Below are 18,901 nucleotides of genomic sequence, written 5' to 3'. Positions count from 1 at the left end.
CCTTCAGAGCTGGGCCCACCAGCCTATCGGTATCTCTGCAGTGACTGAGCTGGAGGTAACATACCTGCAGCTCAGAAGCAGAGGTGGCTGATCAGAGCAGCTCCCCTCCTTTCTGCTGAGCATGAGCCCTCCAGTTTTGTTCTGGCATTAAATGAGCATATCATTTATTTCAGCTCTGTGCTGGGTATGGCTTACAGTCCTCCACACGAGTCAGCTGAAGCAGCAGGATGATGTGCCTGGCCCTCAGCAGAGCCTTGTCCTCGTTTCCCACCCTTCCTGCAAGCCATAAGCTCCCCTGCAACACAGCCCAGCTCTAGGCTGAATTAAAATGACTCTGTTTGACCTGTTCTGCCTTACAGACAGACCACAGGCAACATTACCAAGAACAAGAGCCTGGCAGTGTTCCCAGGGAAGAGACCAATTGTCTTCAGGTATTGCTACAGAGCAGCACCTCCTTCCCTCTCTTCCTCCCAAGATTTTCTCCCCCAACCACCACAATCCTTCTGGAGAGAAGGCAGCATAACCATCAGCCTGATGAAAAGGCTTTTGTAGTTAAGGCCCCCAGAGAAACTCAAAGCTGCTTCTTCCCAGGTACAGTGCAAGGCCTTGTCTAGATCCCTGGGAACATCTTTGGCTTTATGTTTATTTTTCAGTGTGATCATCAGGCAAGACAGCAAAGAGAGTCATCACCATCCATCACGAGCTTCATTGTTTAGTAATAAGATGTATTGCCCCCTTGCAGCAAAATAACACTCCAGCCAGAGCTCCCATTTGTTACGATCTGGCTGACTGGGACAGCTGTTCGTGTCAATGCTCTAAACACTTTGTTTGGAGCAGAGACAGCAAAATTTAAGTGCTAATAAATGGGACTGCAGGCTGCCGAGAGCACACGAGGTGAGTAGCTGGTCACCACCAGCTTTCCCCAGCAAGGCTCCTTGAGCAGCTCCAGTCCAGTGCTGCCAAGAGCCATCCCCTTCAAACACAGCACAGAGAGCATGGCTCTGCCTGCTGGGCTGTCCCAGCTCTCTTCCAAACATTCCTCACCCCAGCACCCTGTTCACCCTGCTGGGAGCTGCCCCTGCACAGCTGCCATCCCAAAGTGCTCCCAAATATCCAGCTACCAGGTGGGCAGGGAGGGTTTGTGATCAGAGGCTGTGGGGCAGGCAGCTTTCTCAGCTCAGTGGGAATGGGGTCAGAGCAGCAGTGCTGGAGGAAAAGCTTACTTGTCTCCACGTGTCAGGAGGAAGCTGAAACTGCTTGTCTGTAGTTAGCTCATTAGAAATGGCCTCAGCAGATCAGACAGCAGAGGAGGCTTTCTGGAGAGCACTGGTAGCCTTCCCTGGTAGCACACAGCGATAACCTGTGGAGGACAGAGTTAATGCTCAGTTGGGTGTCTCTGCCCTGGTGCCTGCTGTGCATTCCAGGGGCAGGGCCATGCCCTTTTCTCAGGTGTATTGCCAGCTACACAGGCTGCTAACTCCTCAAGGTCCAAAGCAAACAAGGGCACAGCAAAATGGAGCCTCTTGTAGAACTAGAAGATAACTGCATACTGATGGGATGGAAATGATCCATTACCATAGCAGACACCTAAACACATGCTGGGGCACTTCAGAGCATGCTCTCTCCCATGTAAGATCCAATGTGGCCAGTTTAAGCAGGTCCCAAGGAAAGAGCTGCCTTTCTGTTTTCCCAGCTAGTGGCAAGAGCCCTGGGACATGGTGAGGGTGTCTGCACAGCAGCCTGAGATGATGCACGAAGCCCTTCTGACAGCACCTACCAGTAGATTTCACTGGGGTCACAGCCTCACACATTAGACAGATGTCAGTTCCATTTTTACATCAGGAAAAATAAAGCTTAAAGACATACAGACAAAGCACTGGGAAGTTTTCATGATTTATCATCACTGTCATTCCAGGCATTCACAGCAGCCTGGGTTCATCCTTCAGCTCCCTTACAGGAACTCCTTGGAGAGGTACATGACTAGCAGGGAAGGGGACAGGTCTGATGCTCGTTCACTCCTGTACCTCTGACAAACTAGAGCCCTCAGGAAGACTGCAAGGGTTAAAAAAAAGCCCACCACCCACTGCTGCCAGCCTGAGAAGCTGTCATCAGGAGCAGTTTACTCCCAAACAGCATACAGTAGGAGCACTGTGCACCACTCAGAGCCAGCTCAACAGCATCTCATTCAGGAAACAACTACAAGCCCAGGTGACACTCAAGGAGATGAGCCATCACTGCTTATCCTCTAGTGACAAAACTATACCATCCAAACACAAACTCTCTGAAGCAAAGCAGAGCAGATGTGACAGACGGCAGCAAACTCATCATGCTCTTGAATGCCACCAAGGGACAGCTCCTGGCTCTCACCACTCCCCATAGTATGGAGCTGTTCTGACAGGCAGTGCTCAGTACTGAGACAACAAACTTTGGTCCAGACTCAGCCAGCCTTCTGTAGGCAGTTAGTTTATGCACTGACTGCTCGAACAACTCACCTGCTCCTCTTCCCAACTCCTTTGTTGTCTGCAAAGGGAAATCATCTTGGGAGAGGCACAAGCCAGCTGATGGGTTTGGGAAAGGGTTAAAGAAAAAACACCCAAGTCCCTGCTGCCTCCCCACAGAGAGGCATAGAATCATTAAGACTGGAAACAAGCTCTAAGACTGTCCAACACAACACAGCCCTAAGAAGTTCAGCCAGAGGCCACCAGCTAGAAGGGATGAAAAGTCCTACTGCAGGTACACAACCTTCCTTTGCAGTAGCATTGCACTTTTCAGCACAAAGAAATTCAATGGAAAGGTCATTAAAGTTTAAGAGGAAAATAAGTAAACCAATGAAAGCATCTCCACACAGCTGTTTTAAAAGCTCACCATGAGTCTGCCCCATCCCTTCTCTCTGCACTTTCCAAGTTCTGTCCATTTAAGGAAATAATCTCAAATCACCTCATTTCATGTGGGAACTTCCTGATCACCCAGCAGTGCTCTGACAAAGCTGCAGAGCTCTTTGGTGATGTGGAATATGACATCAGCAACCATACCTGTAGCTAAAATGAGCCTAACACAAAAGACAACCTAACAAACACTGAAGTAGAGCAGCAGCAAGAACTGCTTGCCTTCCTCAGTGCTCTCAGTGCCACATTTTCAGCTCACCCCTTCAGTGACTGCATGCCCTCACACCCACCCCCTCATTCTGGGCACTCCAACACTGCCACATCTTCCACTGGAAGAGGACTTGACCCAGCCTCCCTGCCCTCACATCAGCTACCCAAAGCAATGCAAAACCCCTTCCTCTCAGACACCCCTGCTCTTCGTTGGTCCATGCACAGGAGCTATCTGTACCTCCTCCCTTCTTTTTGCTTCACAATAGGAACATTCCCTGTTTAAGATGGAGAACACTTCTAAATCACAGTCTATCTGTAACTTAATTCAGCCTCCTCCAATTCCCATCACAAGCAGCTGTTTATGGAATGGTTTCCCAGCTGCTGCCTTTCAGCCTGGCCACAGCTGCACTTACCTGACAATCGACCCCCCCCGACTGACACATGCACAACCACACCCGGCAAAACAGCTTCTCTGCTTTACATCTGGGGTTGAAACCAAGTTTTTGACAACCTATCTAATCCCAGCATTGAGCTCAATGCACTTATGCCTGCCCAGGCTTCCTTACTGCTTTTCTTCTGCCAAAATACTGCTCAAGGTGCTCCCAAGCTCCCTGCCCCTTTCTATTGCTCGTGGCACACAGCAATTTGAAACATGTCCTCATGCTGAGCTCCTGGGGCAATAAACTTGCTCTAACTTGAGGGGAAAAGAAGAAAAAAAAAAAAAGGGGGTGGTGGTGGTGGCAGCAAGAAATAGGCATCATGAGCCAACACTTAGAGAAAAATGATCCACCAGCCTTTCAAATTCCCACTTTTGGGCTCGCTTCAGCTCCTCTGCTGCCTTACAGCTAGGGAAAGCCTGGCACCCAGCCTTCAGCTTTTGCTCATTCCCATGCTGAAGCCTTGGGGAGCACAGAGTAACTGAATAAACACACACAGGACACACAAAAAAGGAGCATCCTAGAAGCACAGCTCCCCACAGGTGTGCCAGAGCTCTGTTCACCGCTTGAGGGGCCGGGAAGATGTGTCATCTGCAGGGTGACAAATTGCCAGGGAAGGGAAGAGAGTGAGTCATCCTCTTGGACTGACCTTTGTGTCACTCAGCAGAGGCAGGAGATTGTTCCCGAGGTTCTCAGAAATAGATAATGAGCCGTGTGGGGCTGCATAGAAACCAGCCGTGGACCAAGCGCCTTTCAAGAGGGCAATGCCGTCTGTGGGGTAAGGAGCTTAGAGGGGGCCCACTACCAGGGAGAAAGATCACTAAGGAACGATCCTCCAGAAAACGGGAAAAAAGCCCCAAAAGAACAGATTAAAACCCCAGAGGACCCATGTTTTCATCAGCGTGGCTGAGCAGACGAGGATAAAGTTGAAAAGCTCCCCATTTCTGTGAGAAGCCTGCAGCGAAGAGAAGGGACGGGGAGCAGGACGGGGAGCAGGACGGGGAGCGGTGCTGCTCTGAGGAGGAAAGAGCCGGGCTGCAGCCCTCACCCCACTCCCTGCACCGGCGCCTGAGCAGCCCTTGGAAAACACCTCAGAGCGGCACGGAGAGCTGGGGCCGGCCAAAAGCTCGAGTAAAGGGGGGACCCTAAGAGGACAGATCCCTGGAGGAACCACTCACCGCGTCCCGTCCGGTCCCGTTCTTCCCTCAGCCTCCTGCCGGCTGCGCCTTGGCATGCGCTGAGGCGGTCGCGGCCGCACCCGCGCCCGCACACACCTGCCGCTCTTCAGAGCCGGCAGCGCTCAGACCCCTCCGGCGGCTTCAGCCCTTTTTAGCAGCTCTCACCCCAAAATACGGGAAACTAGCGAGGGCTCCTCTATCTCTGTGGCTTCCCAAAAGGTTGGGGGGTTTGAAGCAGGCACAAAGGTGCAGGGACAGCATCTCCCAAAGTGGAAGGGGCAGGCTCTGACAAGCAGGTTTTCAGAGAGATGTTGGCTGATGGTGGCTTTTTTCCTTTCAGAACCACAGGACTGGGGCTTGGGGTTGGGCTTCAGGGTGGGAAGAAGAAGGGGTATGGAATAGAGCTCCTGCAGCACTCTAGGGTGCAGTCAGAGCTGCAGCACAGGACAGAGACAAAACCTTGAGCAGAAGTGTGCCAGGCACTGTGTATTGTGACAAACTGCAGTACTGCAGGAGCAGGCAGAGGAATCCCCTTGTGGGGTTAGCACGGAAGTGCTGGTGCACTGGAAGAAGCACGGTATGGAATGGAGGAGTTCCACAGAACTTAGCTAAAGCTCCTGCTCAAGCCAAAGAGTCTTGCAGACCTATGTGGGATCTTGAGTGAGCATTTCCAGACTCTCAGCTTTTCTGGATATGGTAAACTGGCTTCAAGTGGCCTGATTTCAGCAGCAGGAGCAGCCAGCCTGGTGCACATTGGGTGCAGTGGTGTCATCCCACATTAGGTGCTGTACACAACACAACCTCAGTGCCACTCTGGCCAGCACTATGCTTCCACGTGACAGTGACCTGGTGATGAGTGAGGGATCCAAACGTGAGAATGTCAAAATCTTTTATTTACAACAGTCTCCAAAAATCAAGGAACACTGAAAATAGTGAGGGTAGGAGACGACTTACAAAAGTAACACGCCTACATTACATCAGGAATTGTGCTACATCACTCTGAGAACCGATACTCTAAGGTCTGCACATGACGCGGTGAAACGGCAGTGCCCTCCCTCTGTCTTTGGGATGCTCACCTCTTCTCCCCTCTGCTTCTGAACCATCCTCCTCCCATTTATTCTCTTCTGCTTCCTGATGCAAACCTTTCTGCTCTGCCTCTGGTAGTGGCCATTGCCCTCCTGTCCCTTCCAGCAACTGTCCAGAGGAGTAGCAGAAGGGAGAAAGACAAATGGTCAAACAACTACATCCTCAGGATGGAGACAGGTCTTGAGAGACTCTTAGCTCTTGGACCCAGGGTGCTAAGCAGGAGCAGAGGAGTTAGCAGAGGCCTTTGAAAATCCTGTGAACTATGGCTTGTGACTATCTGGGGCGAGGAGTGATTTCAGAAGAAGTAACTAAGAGACTGTGAATTTGTCCTGCCTGGCTGCAAATCAGTCAGCACAGCTTCCTTGGCGGGCAGTGTGGGAGGATTTATATGTGTCACAGGGTTAAATAAAAAGATTTTTATAACCTTCCAGGAGAGCATGCTGCTCTGGTAGGAATTTTCAGTGCAGGAGAAGCTAAACGAATTAGATGCGGTGACATAAAGCAACATCCTATTTTGCAGACAAAGCCAGGGGTCTGCAGAGACAGTTGCATCCAGATCACTGTATCAGTGGTCCCAGTAACGCCATAAGCATGCCACATGCCCTTCTCTTGGGGATATTTCTTAGGCTGCCTTTGCTCTGGCATAGTATCAAATCCAGCAGGGATAGAGGAAAACAGCCCAGCTCAGCCACTGATCCCCCTTCAGCATCTGCAGCCTTTGAAATTGCCAAGGTCAGTGGCCATACCTGATGCCCCTGTTGGCTGTACAGACCCCATGTGGACCCAGCAGTGTCTTAAGAAGCACCCTGACATAGGGATGCAAACAAAGGGAGGAGACCCAGATCTGTTCCTTCCTCTGACACTGATCTTTGCAAATCACATCAGCTCTGTTCCTCCTCACTCCAAATCTGATTTCAACAGGACTGTTGAGAGCAGAGACTCTCCCTGACTGTTCACAGAAATAGGAATCCTTGAACTCCTCAGCAGTTCTGCTGAAGGCGAAGAGCACCAGCACCAGCTCTGTGCGTGCATCATAGTGCTCTGGCACCACCCTTCTCCAACCACCCTAGGCTGGCAGGATAAGGTCAGGACCTGCTTCATTTCCAGGAGGCTGCACAGTTCCAGAATGATCCCCATCCTGACACATGAACATCAGCCTCTCAGAATGTAGCCCTCAGCAGGACTGACTACAAATGAAGGCGTGGGCAGTAAGCAGAAGCACCCCAGGCAGAGTGCTGTAGCTGAAAACTCCTGCAAGTTTCTAATTGCAACAAGACTGGAAACCAGGAGCATTCTCTTCCAAGTGAGGCTGGTCTGCTCTGTTGCACTGGGTAGAAACATCAAATCTGACAGCTTAGTATGAAGCATTTTAACTGCCCAGCTTCCCCTGTCTGAGAAATGCTCCCTGAGACAATCTCCAGCCACTTTTAGTCCAGACTCCGCTAACACCTTGGCACAAGCAGCTACCGGAGAAGGCTGGACCTTGCTCAGCAAGATGACAGAGCCCAAGAGACAGTCCGGGAAACAAAGGAGTCATCAGAGAGAGAAGATGGGCAGAGATGTGGGAGGAATTCATTTAGGGCAAACATCTGCTCCTGGCACAGTGCCAGGCAGGTGAGGCCTTGTTTTTTATTGCAACCAGCATCTGCCCCTGCACAGCAACTCCCAGCAGGGCTGTCAGCCCCACCCTTGCATTTGCTGGGATAAACCCATCCCTTTTCTTCCTGCTGGAGGCTTAGGAGTATTTTCTAGCCCCAAGGAGGATGCTGCCTACACAGAGCTGGATGTACACATCTGCTGGTGATTCACTGTCTTCTCAGACACTTGGGGAGATCAGGGTGTTTTAAGCATTTTGAGGAAGGCTGGGTCCCACCTCTGAGTCTCTTTGACTCCATAGCACATGGAGAAAGCACCAACCATGCTGATCACAGAGCTGTGCAGAGTGATGGTGATGAGCCAAATGCCTAGTTGGATCTTAAGACAAGGCTCATGACCACATTTAATTAAATGTTCAGCTTGCCAACATTCAGTGAATCCTTGCAGTGAAAAGCATCACCTAGAATCACCTCCTGGCTCTTTTGCCATTCTACTACAACCTGGAGTAAGTCCCTTCTCTTCTCATTGCCTCATTTTCCTTACTGGAGGGGCACAATCGCCTCAAAAGTCTCTGTGGCTCATCTGCTACTGCTCTGCACTTATCTCAGTCTCTGATTTTCCTTTCTGAATCACTGCAACCATTGCTCTCCCACTATCATTTTGGACAAACAAGGGCAAGGTGATGCCCTGCTCCTGCTAGTGCCAGGCAACCTGTCTGCGCTAAGAGCTGACCAGAGAGGAGGGAAGATGAGAGTTTGTCCTTTCCCCTGACTGCTCCAGAAAACAGGACAGAGCCTCTCAGGTGCTGAGAACTGTTATTTTTGTCTGCAGATCAGACCCAGGAGGCATAAAAGGTTTTCCATTGCTTTGAAATTAATCTCTGCCTTTCTCAAATGGCTGAATGAATGGTCCCAGCATGGTGTGTCCAGAATCACTCTGGAGGTGGGGGGCTTACATAGCCTCTTTAGAGTGAGCACAGACATAGGACATAGAGGCTTAAATGAAGTTTAAACTTTACAGGATTCAAAGTGTATCTATGCCTTGTCTTTAAAACCTCTCAGGGTTTCTTCATGCTCACAGGAGGAACTTCCCCTAAGAGTGCTCTCAGCATCTTATTCTCTTGCCTAGTGACCTGGAAATATTGATCAGCTTTAAGGAGTTAGAGGCATTAGATAAATTCAGGTCAGGCTGCCAGCCAGAGCATCCCTGACAACAAAACTAGGGCTACCTTGCTCTCACCTGGGGCACCCCACAGCCATGTGGGCCCCATGGGGCTGTAAAAGATCAGCACACTGCCCTCTGTGCTCACTGCCACTTAGGAGGGCTGGGCACCACCAGTAATTAAATCTGGAGAACAGACATAGGGAAGAGCATGGCTTATGGACCAAGCTTGGGGCTGAACAGCAACCATCAGAGCTAAAGAATAGTAAAAAATCCTTTTCAGAACCATTTAATCATGGGCACAGGGTTCAGCATGAAGGAACTGGTGCAGATCACAGGTAGGTGCCAAGGAACATTTAACACATTGCAGAAAGGGGTAACTCAGCTGCACCATGGGATGGTGAGGAAGAAACCAGGTCTGTTATGCTCATGGTTTCACCACCCTCACTGCCTGTAGCAGAACTGCTCTGGATTTTCCCTGGCAAAAACAAGAATCCTGTCCTGGCACTCCTTTCTCCAGCTGACACCTTGGGGAACCTTAGGAACAAACATTTGCTGCAGTTTCACATGAAGTGAAGGTGTAACAATGGCAGGGATCAGAGCAGAGATACCCTGAGCCAAGCAAAAGCAGCTGCTGGTCTGTCTCAGCAGGCCCCAGAACCTGGCTGGCAATGGGAATGAGCCTCTTGGAATTTCTGTCTTCAAAAGAGGGACAGTCCAGACAGGGAACACCAAGGCACCAGGGCCATGGTCTCTGCAAACAAATGGAGTTTTGTTTGTTTCTGGCCACCCCCTTCTATTGGCACCCCTGTAAATAATGTTTAATGCATCCCCCAGTGGGCCTGACCTTCTGCAGGGCCCAGATGTGCAGCATGTCACAGCACACACTGAGCTATTGCCACTTTAAAAATATGATAGAATCAGCGATGCTTAAAATGTACTTGTTAATGGCACCAGTTTGCCATTTCATTTTGCTTTAATATGAGCCATCTGCTCTGAGCAGGCAGCAGCCACAGGCTGAAGCTCCCCTGCCCTCATGTCTCCACAAGGGAGAGTGCCTCTGAGCTGCCACGGAGGATGCAGCACTGTTTATCCATGCAGGCCATGACAAAAAAGGCTATCAAGAGCAGAGGCAGTGACTGGTGAGGTACCACACTGAGCAGAGGTGAAACAGGGCATTGATACTACCTTGGCCTCACTACTGAGATGAGGGAGAGGAGAACAGGCTGCTGAGGACACCAACTGCATTGCTGATGGCTGCTGACAGACCCAAGAGATCACAGCCAAGAGTCTGCTGTCCCTTCAGAAAGCAGGGAAAGCCACATGTCCTGACACCCTCCACAAGTGCTGCAAACAGGTCACTGCAGTGGTGCTGCCCAGTGTCTCTAGTTAGATCCCACAATGACATCTGTAAGAGCTCCTGGGTGGAGAGCTGACTGCTGCTCTAGCTTGGGTACAGGGCACAGCAAAGGGCTCCACACAATGCTATTTCCCAGGCCTGTCCAACAGCTCATTGCTGTTGTCAAAGGCTTAGGTAAAGAGGCACAGGCTTGGTGTGGGGGCAGAACATCACCTCAGGAGCCATCATTGCAACGCTGACCCTGGCCAAGGGGAGGGACAGAGAAGGGTTTTGAAGGGGATCAGATGGCATTCCCAACTTCTCCCCTTTTAGCTTTGCGGTTCCAGAAAGCTCTGTTCATTAAAAAGGAAGAAGAAAGAAAAGAAAGAACGAAAGAAATCAAAGAAAGAAAAGAAAAAAGAAAAGCAAAGCAGAAAGAAAATTGAGAGAAGGAAAACTCCTCTCATCCTACTCACGGGCTGAGGTATTCCCAAGGCAGCCCTCACTGTCCGTCATCCATCACTACCCAAAATAAATACAAGTTCAGAGCAAAACCCATTAGAAAATAAAGTGCATCTGGAGTGGGAAAACTTCTGGAAAAAGGGGATTTTTTTCCTCTTTTTTTTTCTTACAAAAAATATCCTTTAAAAAGAAAAAAGAAAAATAGAACAGGAGGAAGAAGGCAGAACAATGTGGCGCTCAGCACAGGGTCTAGAGGGCTGTCCCATTGGGGAGAGGGATCTTAAATCCACTCTTCAGCAGGACGAGGCAGATGCACAGACCCAGCAGGCCGGCCAGAAGCACTCCCGCCACAGCCTTGAGGCAAGAAGTCCTGCTGCGGGTGAAGGTGCTGGGGCCCATGATGCTCAGCAGGGCTGTGCTGACAGTCAGGGTGTACAGGATGGAGACCCCAGTGTTGAGGGCCACGATCTTCCCAAACTTGGCAAAAGGAGCAATGATGCAGAAGAAGAGTGGGACGGTGGCGATCACTGTGGTGACGGCGCTGGAGACGATGGCCACACCCACGTGGCGCACGGCTTCGACCGTCCGCCACTGCCGGCACGCCTGGGGGTCCTGCCAGGAGGGACAGCAGTGTTAGAGCAGCATTTCAGGGTCTGAAGGAGGGCTGGGGAGGGACTGTTCAGAAGGGCTTGGAGTGATAGGATGAGGGACAATGGTTTGAAACTGGAGCAGGGGAGATTTAGGTTGGACATCAGGAGGATGTCCGGCAACAGAACAAGAGGGCACAGTCTCAAGCTGTGCCAGGGGAAGTTTAGGCTCGAGGTGAGGAGAAAGTTCTTCACAGAAAGCATTGTTGGCCATTGGAATGTGCTGCCCAGGGAGGTGGTGGAGTCACTGTCCCTAGAGGTGTTCAAAAAAGGACTGGATGTGGCACTTCAAGCCATGGTTTGGTCATGAGGTGTTGGGTGATAGGTTGGACTTGATGATCTCTGAGCTCTTTTCCAACCTGAATGATTCTAAGTTCTGCACAACGATGATGGTGAAATACCAGAACAGGTGCCCAGGGATGTGGTTGAGGCCCCATCCCTGGAGACATTCAAGATCAGACTTGATGTGTCCCTGGGCAGCCTGCTCCAGTTGGAGGGGGCCCTGCTCACTGCAGGGGGCACAAGATGACTTTTGAGGGTCCCTTCCAATCCAGTGCAATTTGCTAATCTGCATCACAGCTGAGTGGCATGGAGGGCACAAGTGGGTGCAAGGTTATAGAAAGAAGAAAGCTCACCTCTGCCTGGTGCAGGGGCAGGTTTTCCCCTGCCAGCAGGTAGCCCTCCACTAAGTGCACGCAGTAATCGACAGAGGAGCCAACAAGGATGGAGAGGGAAATGGCTTCCACAGCTCCCATTTCCCAGCCAGACCAGTACATGATGGTCACCACCAAGCAGACCACCCCTGTGTGAAGAAGACCACGTTAAGCAAATTTAAAGGACTCTGTGACTACTGGTACGAGTAACCACTGCAGAGTTTGGGATCACAGCCCTGCAGGCCTGCAAGCCAGCCAGTCTGAACCTCATACACATCCCTCCTGCCCATGGAGGCAAACACTTCCCTCACCTCCCCTTGGCACAGGGACCATTCACCCAGGCAATCAGCCCTGCTGGGGACAATGCAGCACCCAGCTAAACAGCAGGCAGAATGAGAGGCTGATGCAGAACGAATCCAAGCCCAGGCAAGTGTGCACATGTGGCACTACAGGAGCAAGGGCTCTTGGGTTTGCTCTCTGGAGTTACAAGGCTGAGGCTTTTCTTGAAGGCAAGAGTGGTGTTTGTTTGTGAGTCATGTGTGGGAGACTAAGTGGTTTTGAAATGATAGATTTGATTTTTAAACCAAGAAGTTTAGCGACACACTTAGACCACAATATCATCGAATCACCAGCCAGGGAAAGGGAATTATTTACAAATTTGCTTCCAATACCAACAAAACCACTAAAATATTCAGCTTTAAAAATCTCCCACTGCTTGGAAACCATGGTGCAGATCCTTGGAAGTAGTGCAATTGTTATTCAGAGCATGTGGGACTTAATCACATTATTATACATAACAGGCAGGGATGGCATTTGTGTAGCTAAACCCCTTATTTAAACAAATAGAAGGGATTGTGTAGATAAAACACACTGGGAGTTAGACACACAAATCTACTTTCCCAATGAGGTTCCTGTGCATTTGTTGAGTTTCTCCTGCTTACCTAGGTCTATCAGGACTCACTCCTGGAAAGCCAAAAGGATTTACACAGAGCAAGAGCAATTCAGTTCAAATCACCAGAGACTCAGCAGTGCCACAACCCACCGATTTCAGACAAAGGGAGAGCTGAACACACAGGAATTGGAGTTTTTACCTAAAATGCTGAGCAGCACTGGCAGCAGGAGGAGGATGTGAGTGGTAAACACTGCCACTGCAGCCACACAAATAACCAGCGAGAGGACGAGACCGTACAAGGCACTCTGCACTCCTGGAATTAAAGACAGAGCTGATTCAGCCCCAGGACAGCAGCAGCTGGGATGAGAGAGGCACTGTGTCCCTGATGGCAATGAGGCAGGCAGGGAACTCACAACGGGGGAGATGGGGAGGGGAGGATGAAAGTGGAAAGCAGGTGATCAACTTTTTGCCTCTCACATCAGCAGGGCAGGGACCCCTCCATCCATCTCCCTGGATTTTGCCTAGGATTTTGACAGGCTACACTGCTTGGAGCAGAAACAGGCCTTAGGAGTTTGCACAGCAAGAGACTGAAGATGTAACACATGCCCATCAGAGTGTGCTGTGCAGATGTTTCAGAGGTGTTCCATATCTCCTCAGGGACAGAAACATGACAGTCACTTGCCTATGATCTCCATGAAGATCTGCTTCCAGTGCTCACAGGTCTGGAAACCATGTCGGAGAGCAGAGCCCTCTGGGAAGAGCTGGAGTTGCTGCTGCAGGAATGTCTCCCATTTCAAGTAGTCAGCATAGGTCTGGAAGGAAGATTTCCCCTTGTAGGTTGTCTGTAAGAAGATGAACATGTTATTGTCATGTCCTGCTCTTTGGGGCAGGGTATGCTTGGCAAGGGAAGAGGCAGAATGAGCCAGCTGGAGTTGCAGCACCAGGCAGAACTGGCAGTGGCAGATGAATAAAGCTGACACCAGCTCATTGCCTGAGCTCTCCTGGTAAGAGCAAAGTGTGGCATAAGCAGCCACTTCAGCAACTTGTGAGTGCAGGCATCTGTGCTACAAGGTGCAAACACTAAATTATGGCTGCAAATCAAGGGGACCACTGCAGAGAGCAGAGCTAAACCTCTGTCACACTGTCACAAGGATAGATGGCAATGCCATGTGCTCACCGATTCAAATGCCATGGAGATCCACTGCACCTTGCCATCCTTCACCCCCACTGCCCCATGAGAGAGCTGTCCAGGCAGCAGGTTTGGCTCAGGGATGTTCTTGCACTCAGGGTGCAACATCTGCAGAAAGGAGGAGATGCTGTAACCTGGAGAGAAAGAAAGAGCATGGGATAGAGGACAGGGAAAGGAAGCACATAGGAGCAAGGGGAAAAACAACATGAGAAAGCTGCAGGCCCCATTTGTCAGCAGCTGCTTCTCCCTGCAGCTCTGACTTGCCAACACCCTTGAGGTCTCAGCACTAGAGCCCTCAGCTGCTGCTGGCTTGAAAGGGCACTCTGTGCCATCAGCACTTGACTGACACTACCACTGCTGCCTGTCCCCAGCTGTCAGGAAGCAGTACAAACAGCAAGTGCTTAGGAGCTGTCTGCCTAGCCTGGCAGGGATTTTCTCCAGGCATGAGACTGGCTTTCGGCCTGAAGCCAACTTACACTTCCTAAACAGCTCCACAACCCTGTGACCTCTGAAGCTGGAGGAGACTGTCACTGGTTAGGTAGGTGAAGCCACAGGGGCCATGAATAGCCTCACCACAAGATCAGGTGTGATTTGATGGTTGCTCAGGAGCTACCAAGAAGATATTAAGTTGTCCAAAATGTTGTAAGTGTATCACAAGCAATACTTGTGCTACAAGTATCTCCATGACAGTCTTCACTGGATTAAAACCTGAAGAACGTGCCCAATGTCTTTGTTTCTCATTTTTCTCACAGAAAGTATGCGGAGGGGCATCTTCTAGAAGGGAAAAGCTGCTGTGGGAGCAAAAGAGGCAGCAAGAAGTCACCACTCTTTGCCTTTTGCTGCTGAAGACCCCAGCTCAGACACTACTGCAAGCAGAGCTGCAGAATAAGTCTGACGTTTCTGTCTCACTCCCTCTGTTTCATCCCCAAAATGCTTGGTACAACACATAGAAGTATGAGATGAATGGCCCATGGTGATGGGAGCTGTAACTTAAGCCAGGTGGAAAGAGGCAGAGCTGTGCTGCAGCCAGGTCAGGAGAGCTGACTGCTGAGAAACACTTTTCCGCCCTGCACTGCCTGCATTTACCACCAACTGCTGCCTCCTTTCCCTGCTTCATCAAGCTGGGAGCTGGCTATTTAAAAGCCCTTAGCAGCCACACTTCTCAGACTGGAGAGTGAGAACCAGTCACCACCCAGGGACCCAGGTTCTCCCCAAGGACTCTGTGGTTGGTATTGGTCCTACTTACCAGAGGGCAGGCACTGAGCCCCTCCTGGCTTCACCAGCTCGGTGTTGCTGGCAATGGCTTTGCAGAGGCGGCACAGGTTGCCAATCTCTTTGAAGAGGTCGAAGCTGTCATCGTAGATAACGCTGCCCTTTCACAAGGAGACACAACAACAAGAGCACCACACGTGAGGCACACACACAGCCACTGGCACAAGAAGGTAGGAGCTAAGTCCTCTCCGATATACAGAGTGGGACTAGTTTACAGAGACCACAGGTTATATGGTGGAAAACCCCACCTGACATCTTTGCCTTGCCAGGTAACCCAGGAAGAATTTTCATGCTGCCCCCACCGCCTCAAAAGGAAAGAAAGAGAAAAGCTCAGACAGTGTGACAGGAGCCACCACGCCATGCCCCAAACCATCAGGGTCTGACAAGGAGCAGCAGTGCCCAGCAGGAAACTCCAGCTTTCTGCCCACCTCACTGCCTGCATTTTGCAGTGCCCCTTCCAGAGGACATAGACAAAGGCTGATTCTGCAGATCAGAAGACAGGCAGGGCAGCGGAAAGCTGAAGCACATCTGCCAAGTGACAAGAGCTCAGCAGAATTTTTCAGGGGAAAGCCTGTGAATGTGTCCAGGTATCAGATCTGGGAGACAAGCTGTTGCTAGAAAAGTCACTCTTAGTAATCTTTCCTCAGAGTAATTGATTTGTATTTTCCATGTTAATATTGCATAACAAGATAAACAGTTGTAGAAAAATATCAGCTCCCTGGATCTTGAATTTGTAGTGAAATTTTCATACTGAGCTCAAGATGTGTTTGCTTCTAAAATCCTCAGGAAAGCCAGATTTAGACTCAAAATTAAAAGGTTAGATGTTGCACTCAGAAAGGGATTTTCTGAGAAGTGTGAAGTGATTTCAGTAAGGGCTTCCTGATCTCCTTTATTTGTGAATTTGCTAAAACAGAAATGTTCTTTGGGCTCATCGCAGTGCTACCATCTCTGCTATTCCATCTGTTTGTACTGCTGGAGCATGCTGCCTGGGCTGTGGGGATTAACTAAATACCATCCAGGGAGCCTGTCCCTCACTCATCAGCCCTCAGCATGCTTGCCCAGCATGCCAGAGGGTGTGTACCATGTCTCCCAGGACGTGGTTGTCCAGGTGTCTTGTGCGGTTAACGCCTCTGATGCCGAACACCACGAACACCATGGCTCCTGTGTCTACCAGCGGCCGCACTGCCGGCTTCCCGCAGCCTGTGTTCATGCAAGGGTTAAATCCAGAAGTGGCTGACAGCTTTGCTTTGGGTGCTGCTGCCAAACAGAGAACAAAAGTTGGTTACATCAGGTGGTGTGAAAAGGTCTGGCTCTCTGGAATGAGCGTGGCTGGCTGGGTCCTTGTCAGCTTACCTTTCTCACTGGGAACATAAAGGATGCCTTTGGTGGGTCCGTCTGGGCTAGAGCTGAGAAGACAGCCAGGAGGAGCCACACACACTCGGCCGTGGTAAGGGGGCTTGTGTGACTGGGCAAAATACAGTTTCCTATGTGGCAAAGAGAATTTATTATGGGGGACCAGGGGTGGTAAAAAGGTGTCCAAAGTATTACATGGAAGGAGATGTTCTTGGGGACAGAAGGAAAAGGTGAACAATTCCAGACCTGGATCCCTACCCACTGCATATTCTGTGCTGCCTGTGCAACCCGAGAGTTCAAGTGGCTAAGATCATTGCCACCCAGTGAAGCCCCCAGTCACAGTCCTGCACCTATCAAGCCTCTGGCACAGTAATGATGGGCCTACAAAATAACTTTGCAAAACTGGGCCACATCCACAGCAAAGCAAGTCCTGGGGCCATGAGTGTCACCAACTGAGGGCAGAACTGGCCCTGGACATTGGATGCCCCACATCAGCCCCTCAGCTGTGCTGGTTTTGCTACCTGGCTCTGGGGGACTTTGGAAGGTTACCGTGTTCGCTGCTGCTCCTTGGCGGCCACGTAGAAACTGAAGTCGAACTTCCAGCCCCTCTTGGTGTCACAGGACAAGGTGGTCATCATCCACTTCCTGGGGCTCGTCTGCTTAAGCAGCCCTACTGTGGACACACAAGCTGTCAGCTTCCTGGTGAAGTTACCGAAAGGCACTCTATACACCTAAGCAATGGATTAATGAAAACAGACACTTAACTCCACGGGGTCGCAGCCCGTTGCACATCAGCATCACACACTCCCCTCCTCCCTGAGCACAGGCACAGCCACACAGAATGAGTGCTGAAGGCACAAACCCAGCCAGCCCTCAGCCTGCCTCCTTCCCAGGGTTGGTTGGTGTGTGATGGGGCTCCTCACCACCACCCCATCCTCTGTGGCCTAGGCTGAAAGGTGGCTGCTCTGTCTAGGGTGAGTGACATCTGAAAGTGAGTCCTCCTGGGGTGGTGTGTGTCCAGTATGGCCTTGTGTTCAAGGAGCATTGCCTGCTCACCCTGTGTCTGGATGGAGGGAAAGAGGCAGTGGGAATTCAGCTCAGTAGCAATTTCTACTAGCTCAGCTTCTATTAGCTCAGCTGAAGATGTCAGGCCTCATCTGATCTCCACAGACACCCACACTTCTGCTCCCAGTGCTGGCACTGTGTTGTGGCACTGTGGGGCTCAGCAATGCCAGACACAACGCCCTCAGTGACAGCTACCTCACTGCAATGCCCTGCAGCTTTCATCCTGAGCTACCTAGTACCCCATGAAGAGACAGGAGAAGGCTCTTGTGCTCACCTGTTGAATGCTGCACTCTTGATAGAGGGGGTCCAACATCTCTGGACTGACTCACCTGGAATGAAGGCACCTCCCCGTCTCCTGGTGAGACCATCTGCCAGGGAGCAGGGACACTGGCATTGAGTGAGAATCTGTAGATGGCTGGTCTTCCTTTGCTTCTGGACTTGGAGATGTACACAGTCCCCTGGAGATCTGAAGGAAACAGAAAGCATGAGGGCTAGTGGTACTTCTCAATCAACAAATCCCTCAGACGTGGGCAGCAGCAGAGGAAGGTTCTTCTGGTCTGCTTCTCCTTTGGGCAGCAGGCACAGCCTCTGCCTTGCAGCACACCCTTCAAAGGTTTCACAAAAACATCCTCAGCTGCAGTAATTCCTGATGGATTATTGATTCATGTCACCTTGGGGCCTGGCCCAATAACTTTTTTATCCTCAAAATCTCCTTCAAAGCAGGCTGAATTTACTCTCCTCACAGCTGCCAGCAAGGTGGTGACTCAGGACTGGGATGCAAAACCTATGAGCTCCTAGCCCTGGACTCAGGCCAGAGGGATTTGTCACTATACTGTACTGCCACCTGGGTTATGGGACAGCATCCTGGAGAACAGCAGAGGAAGGGGGCTCTAATGACACCACTTACATCTAGTACCTGGCTAGGGCTCAGGAGCAGGGCCTGGAGAGAATTATTGCCCATAAGCTATTGAGAGATCAGATGATGTATTTTTTACTTGAGTGGATCCTTGGACCCTGGGACTAGGTGTGGTCAAAATTATCATGCCCCACTTACCTTGCTGCCCTGCATCATTTATGCTCCCTTTGCTTCCCCAAGGTGACCCTGAGCCCCTCTTCCTTTTTTCCAAGGAGGTTCGGATGTTGTTCTGCAAACTGTGGGGCTTTTCCTGAAACAAACCTGTCCCACAAGGTTAGTCAGGGATGAAAGGGTGGACAGCATGCCAAGAGATCCACCAGCCCTGTGCACACCATGGACTCTGCTGTTGAGCACCAACCCCTAAACAGGGAACAGAGTTGCAGACCCCCAGATGGTCACTGGACTTTGGCCAGCACTTCAGAGTAGAAGCAGTTTGTTTCCATGGACTAAAAGGAATTGCTTCAGCAGAATCATTCAGGCAGTTCCTGGCCAAAGCAGGAAATACTTTTCAAAACACTCCTTTCTTACAGACAGCTCAAGAATCCCACTCCAATGTGTGT

General features: G+C 50.6%; 1 protein-coding gene across 2 annotated transcripts in view; it reads right to left on the bottom strand.

The window, feature by feature from the left end:
• Nucleotides 1–1,276: 1,276 nt before the first annotated feature.
• DISP3 (dispatched RND transporter family member 3) overlaps nucleotides 1,277–18,901 on the bottom strand; it is a 44,790-nt gene continuing 27,165 nt past the window's right edge. The window contains exons 11-22 of one of the 2 annotated variants that reach the window (XR_010989736.1): nucleotides 18,480–18,602; nucleotides 17,755–17,891; nucleotides 16,910–17,091; nucleotides 16,361–16,491; nucleotides 16,089–16,261; nucleotides 14,982–15,108; nucleotides 13,724–13,869; nucleotides 13,229–13,388; nucleotides 12,746–12,859; nucleotides 11,637–11,803; nucleotides 10,369–10,966; nucleotides 1,277–1,360 (exon numbers count right to left, since the gene is read on the bottom strand). Coding sequence is in view for 1 of the 2 variants with exons in the window: in XM_068158431.1 (XP_068014532.1) it covers nucleotides 10,604–10,966; nucleotides 11,637–11,803; nucleotides 12,746–12,859; nucleotides 13,229–13,388; nucleotides 13,724–13,869; nucleotides 14,982–15,108; nucleotides 16,089–16,264; nucleotides 16,361–16,491; nucleotides 16,910–17,091; nucleotides 17,755–17,891; nucleotides 18,480–18,602 (1,826 nt within the window). In the remaining variant the exon portion in view is untranslated. Of the gene's footprint in view, nucleotides 1,361–5,585; nucleotides 10,967–11,636; nucleotides 11,804–12,745; nucleotides 12,860–13,228; nucleotides 13,389–13,723; nucleotides 13,870–14,981; nucleotides 15,109–16,088; nucleotides 16,265–16,360; nucleotides 16,492–16,909; nucleotides 17,092–17,754; nucleotides 17,892–18,479; nucleotides 18,603–18,901 lie in introns of those variants that run through there. The other variant, XM_068158431.1, reaches the window with a different exon arrangement.

The sequence above is a fragment of the Melanerpes formicivorus genome, unplaced genomic scaffold (genome assembly GCF_026170545.1).
Source record: "Melanerpes formicivorus ecotype bairdi unplaced genomic scaffold, bMelFor1.0.p_v2 SCAF_39, whole genome shotgun sequence".
Classification (NCBI taxonomy): Eukaryota; Metazoa; Chordata; class Aves; order Piciformes; family Picidae; genus Melanerpes; species Melanerpes formicivorus.
Note: the sequence above shows the minus strand (reverse complement) of the source record. Positions and strands in the feature narration are given on the sequence as shown.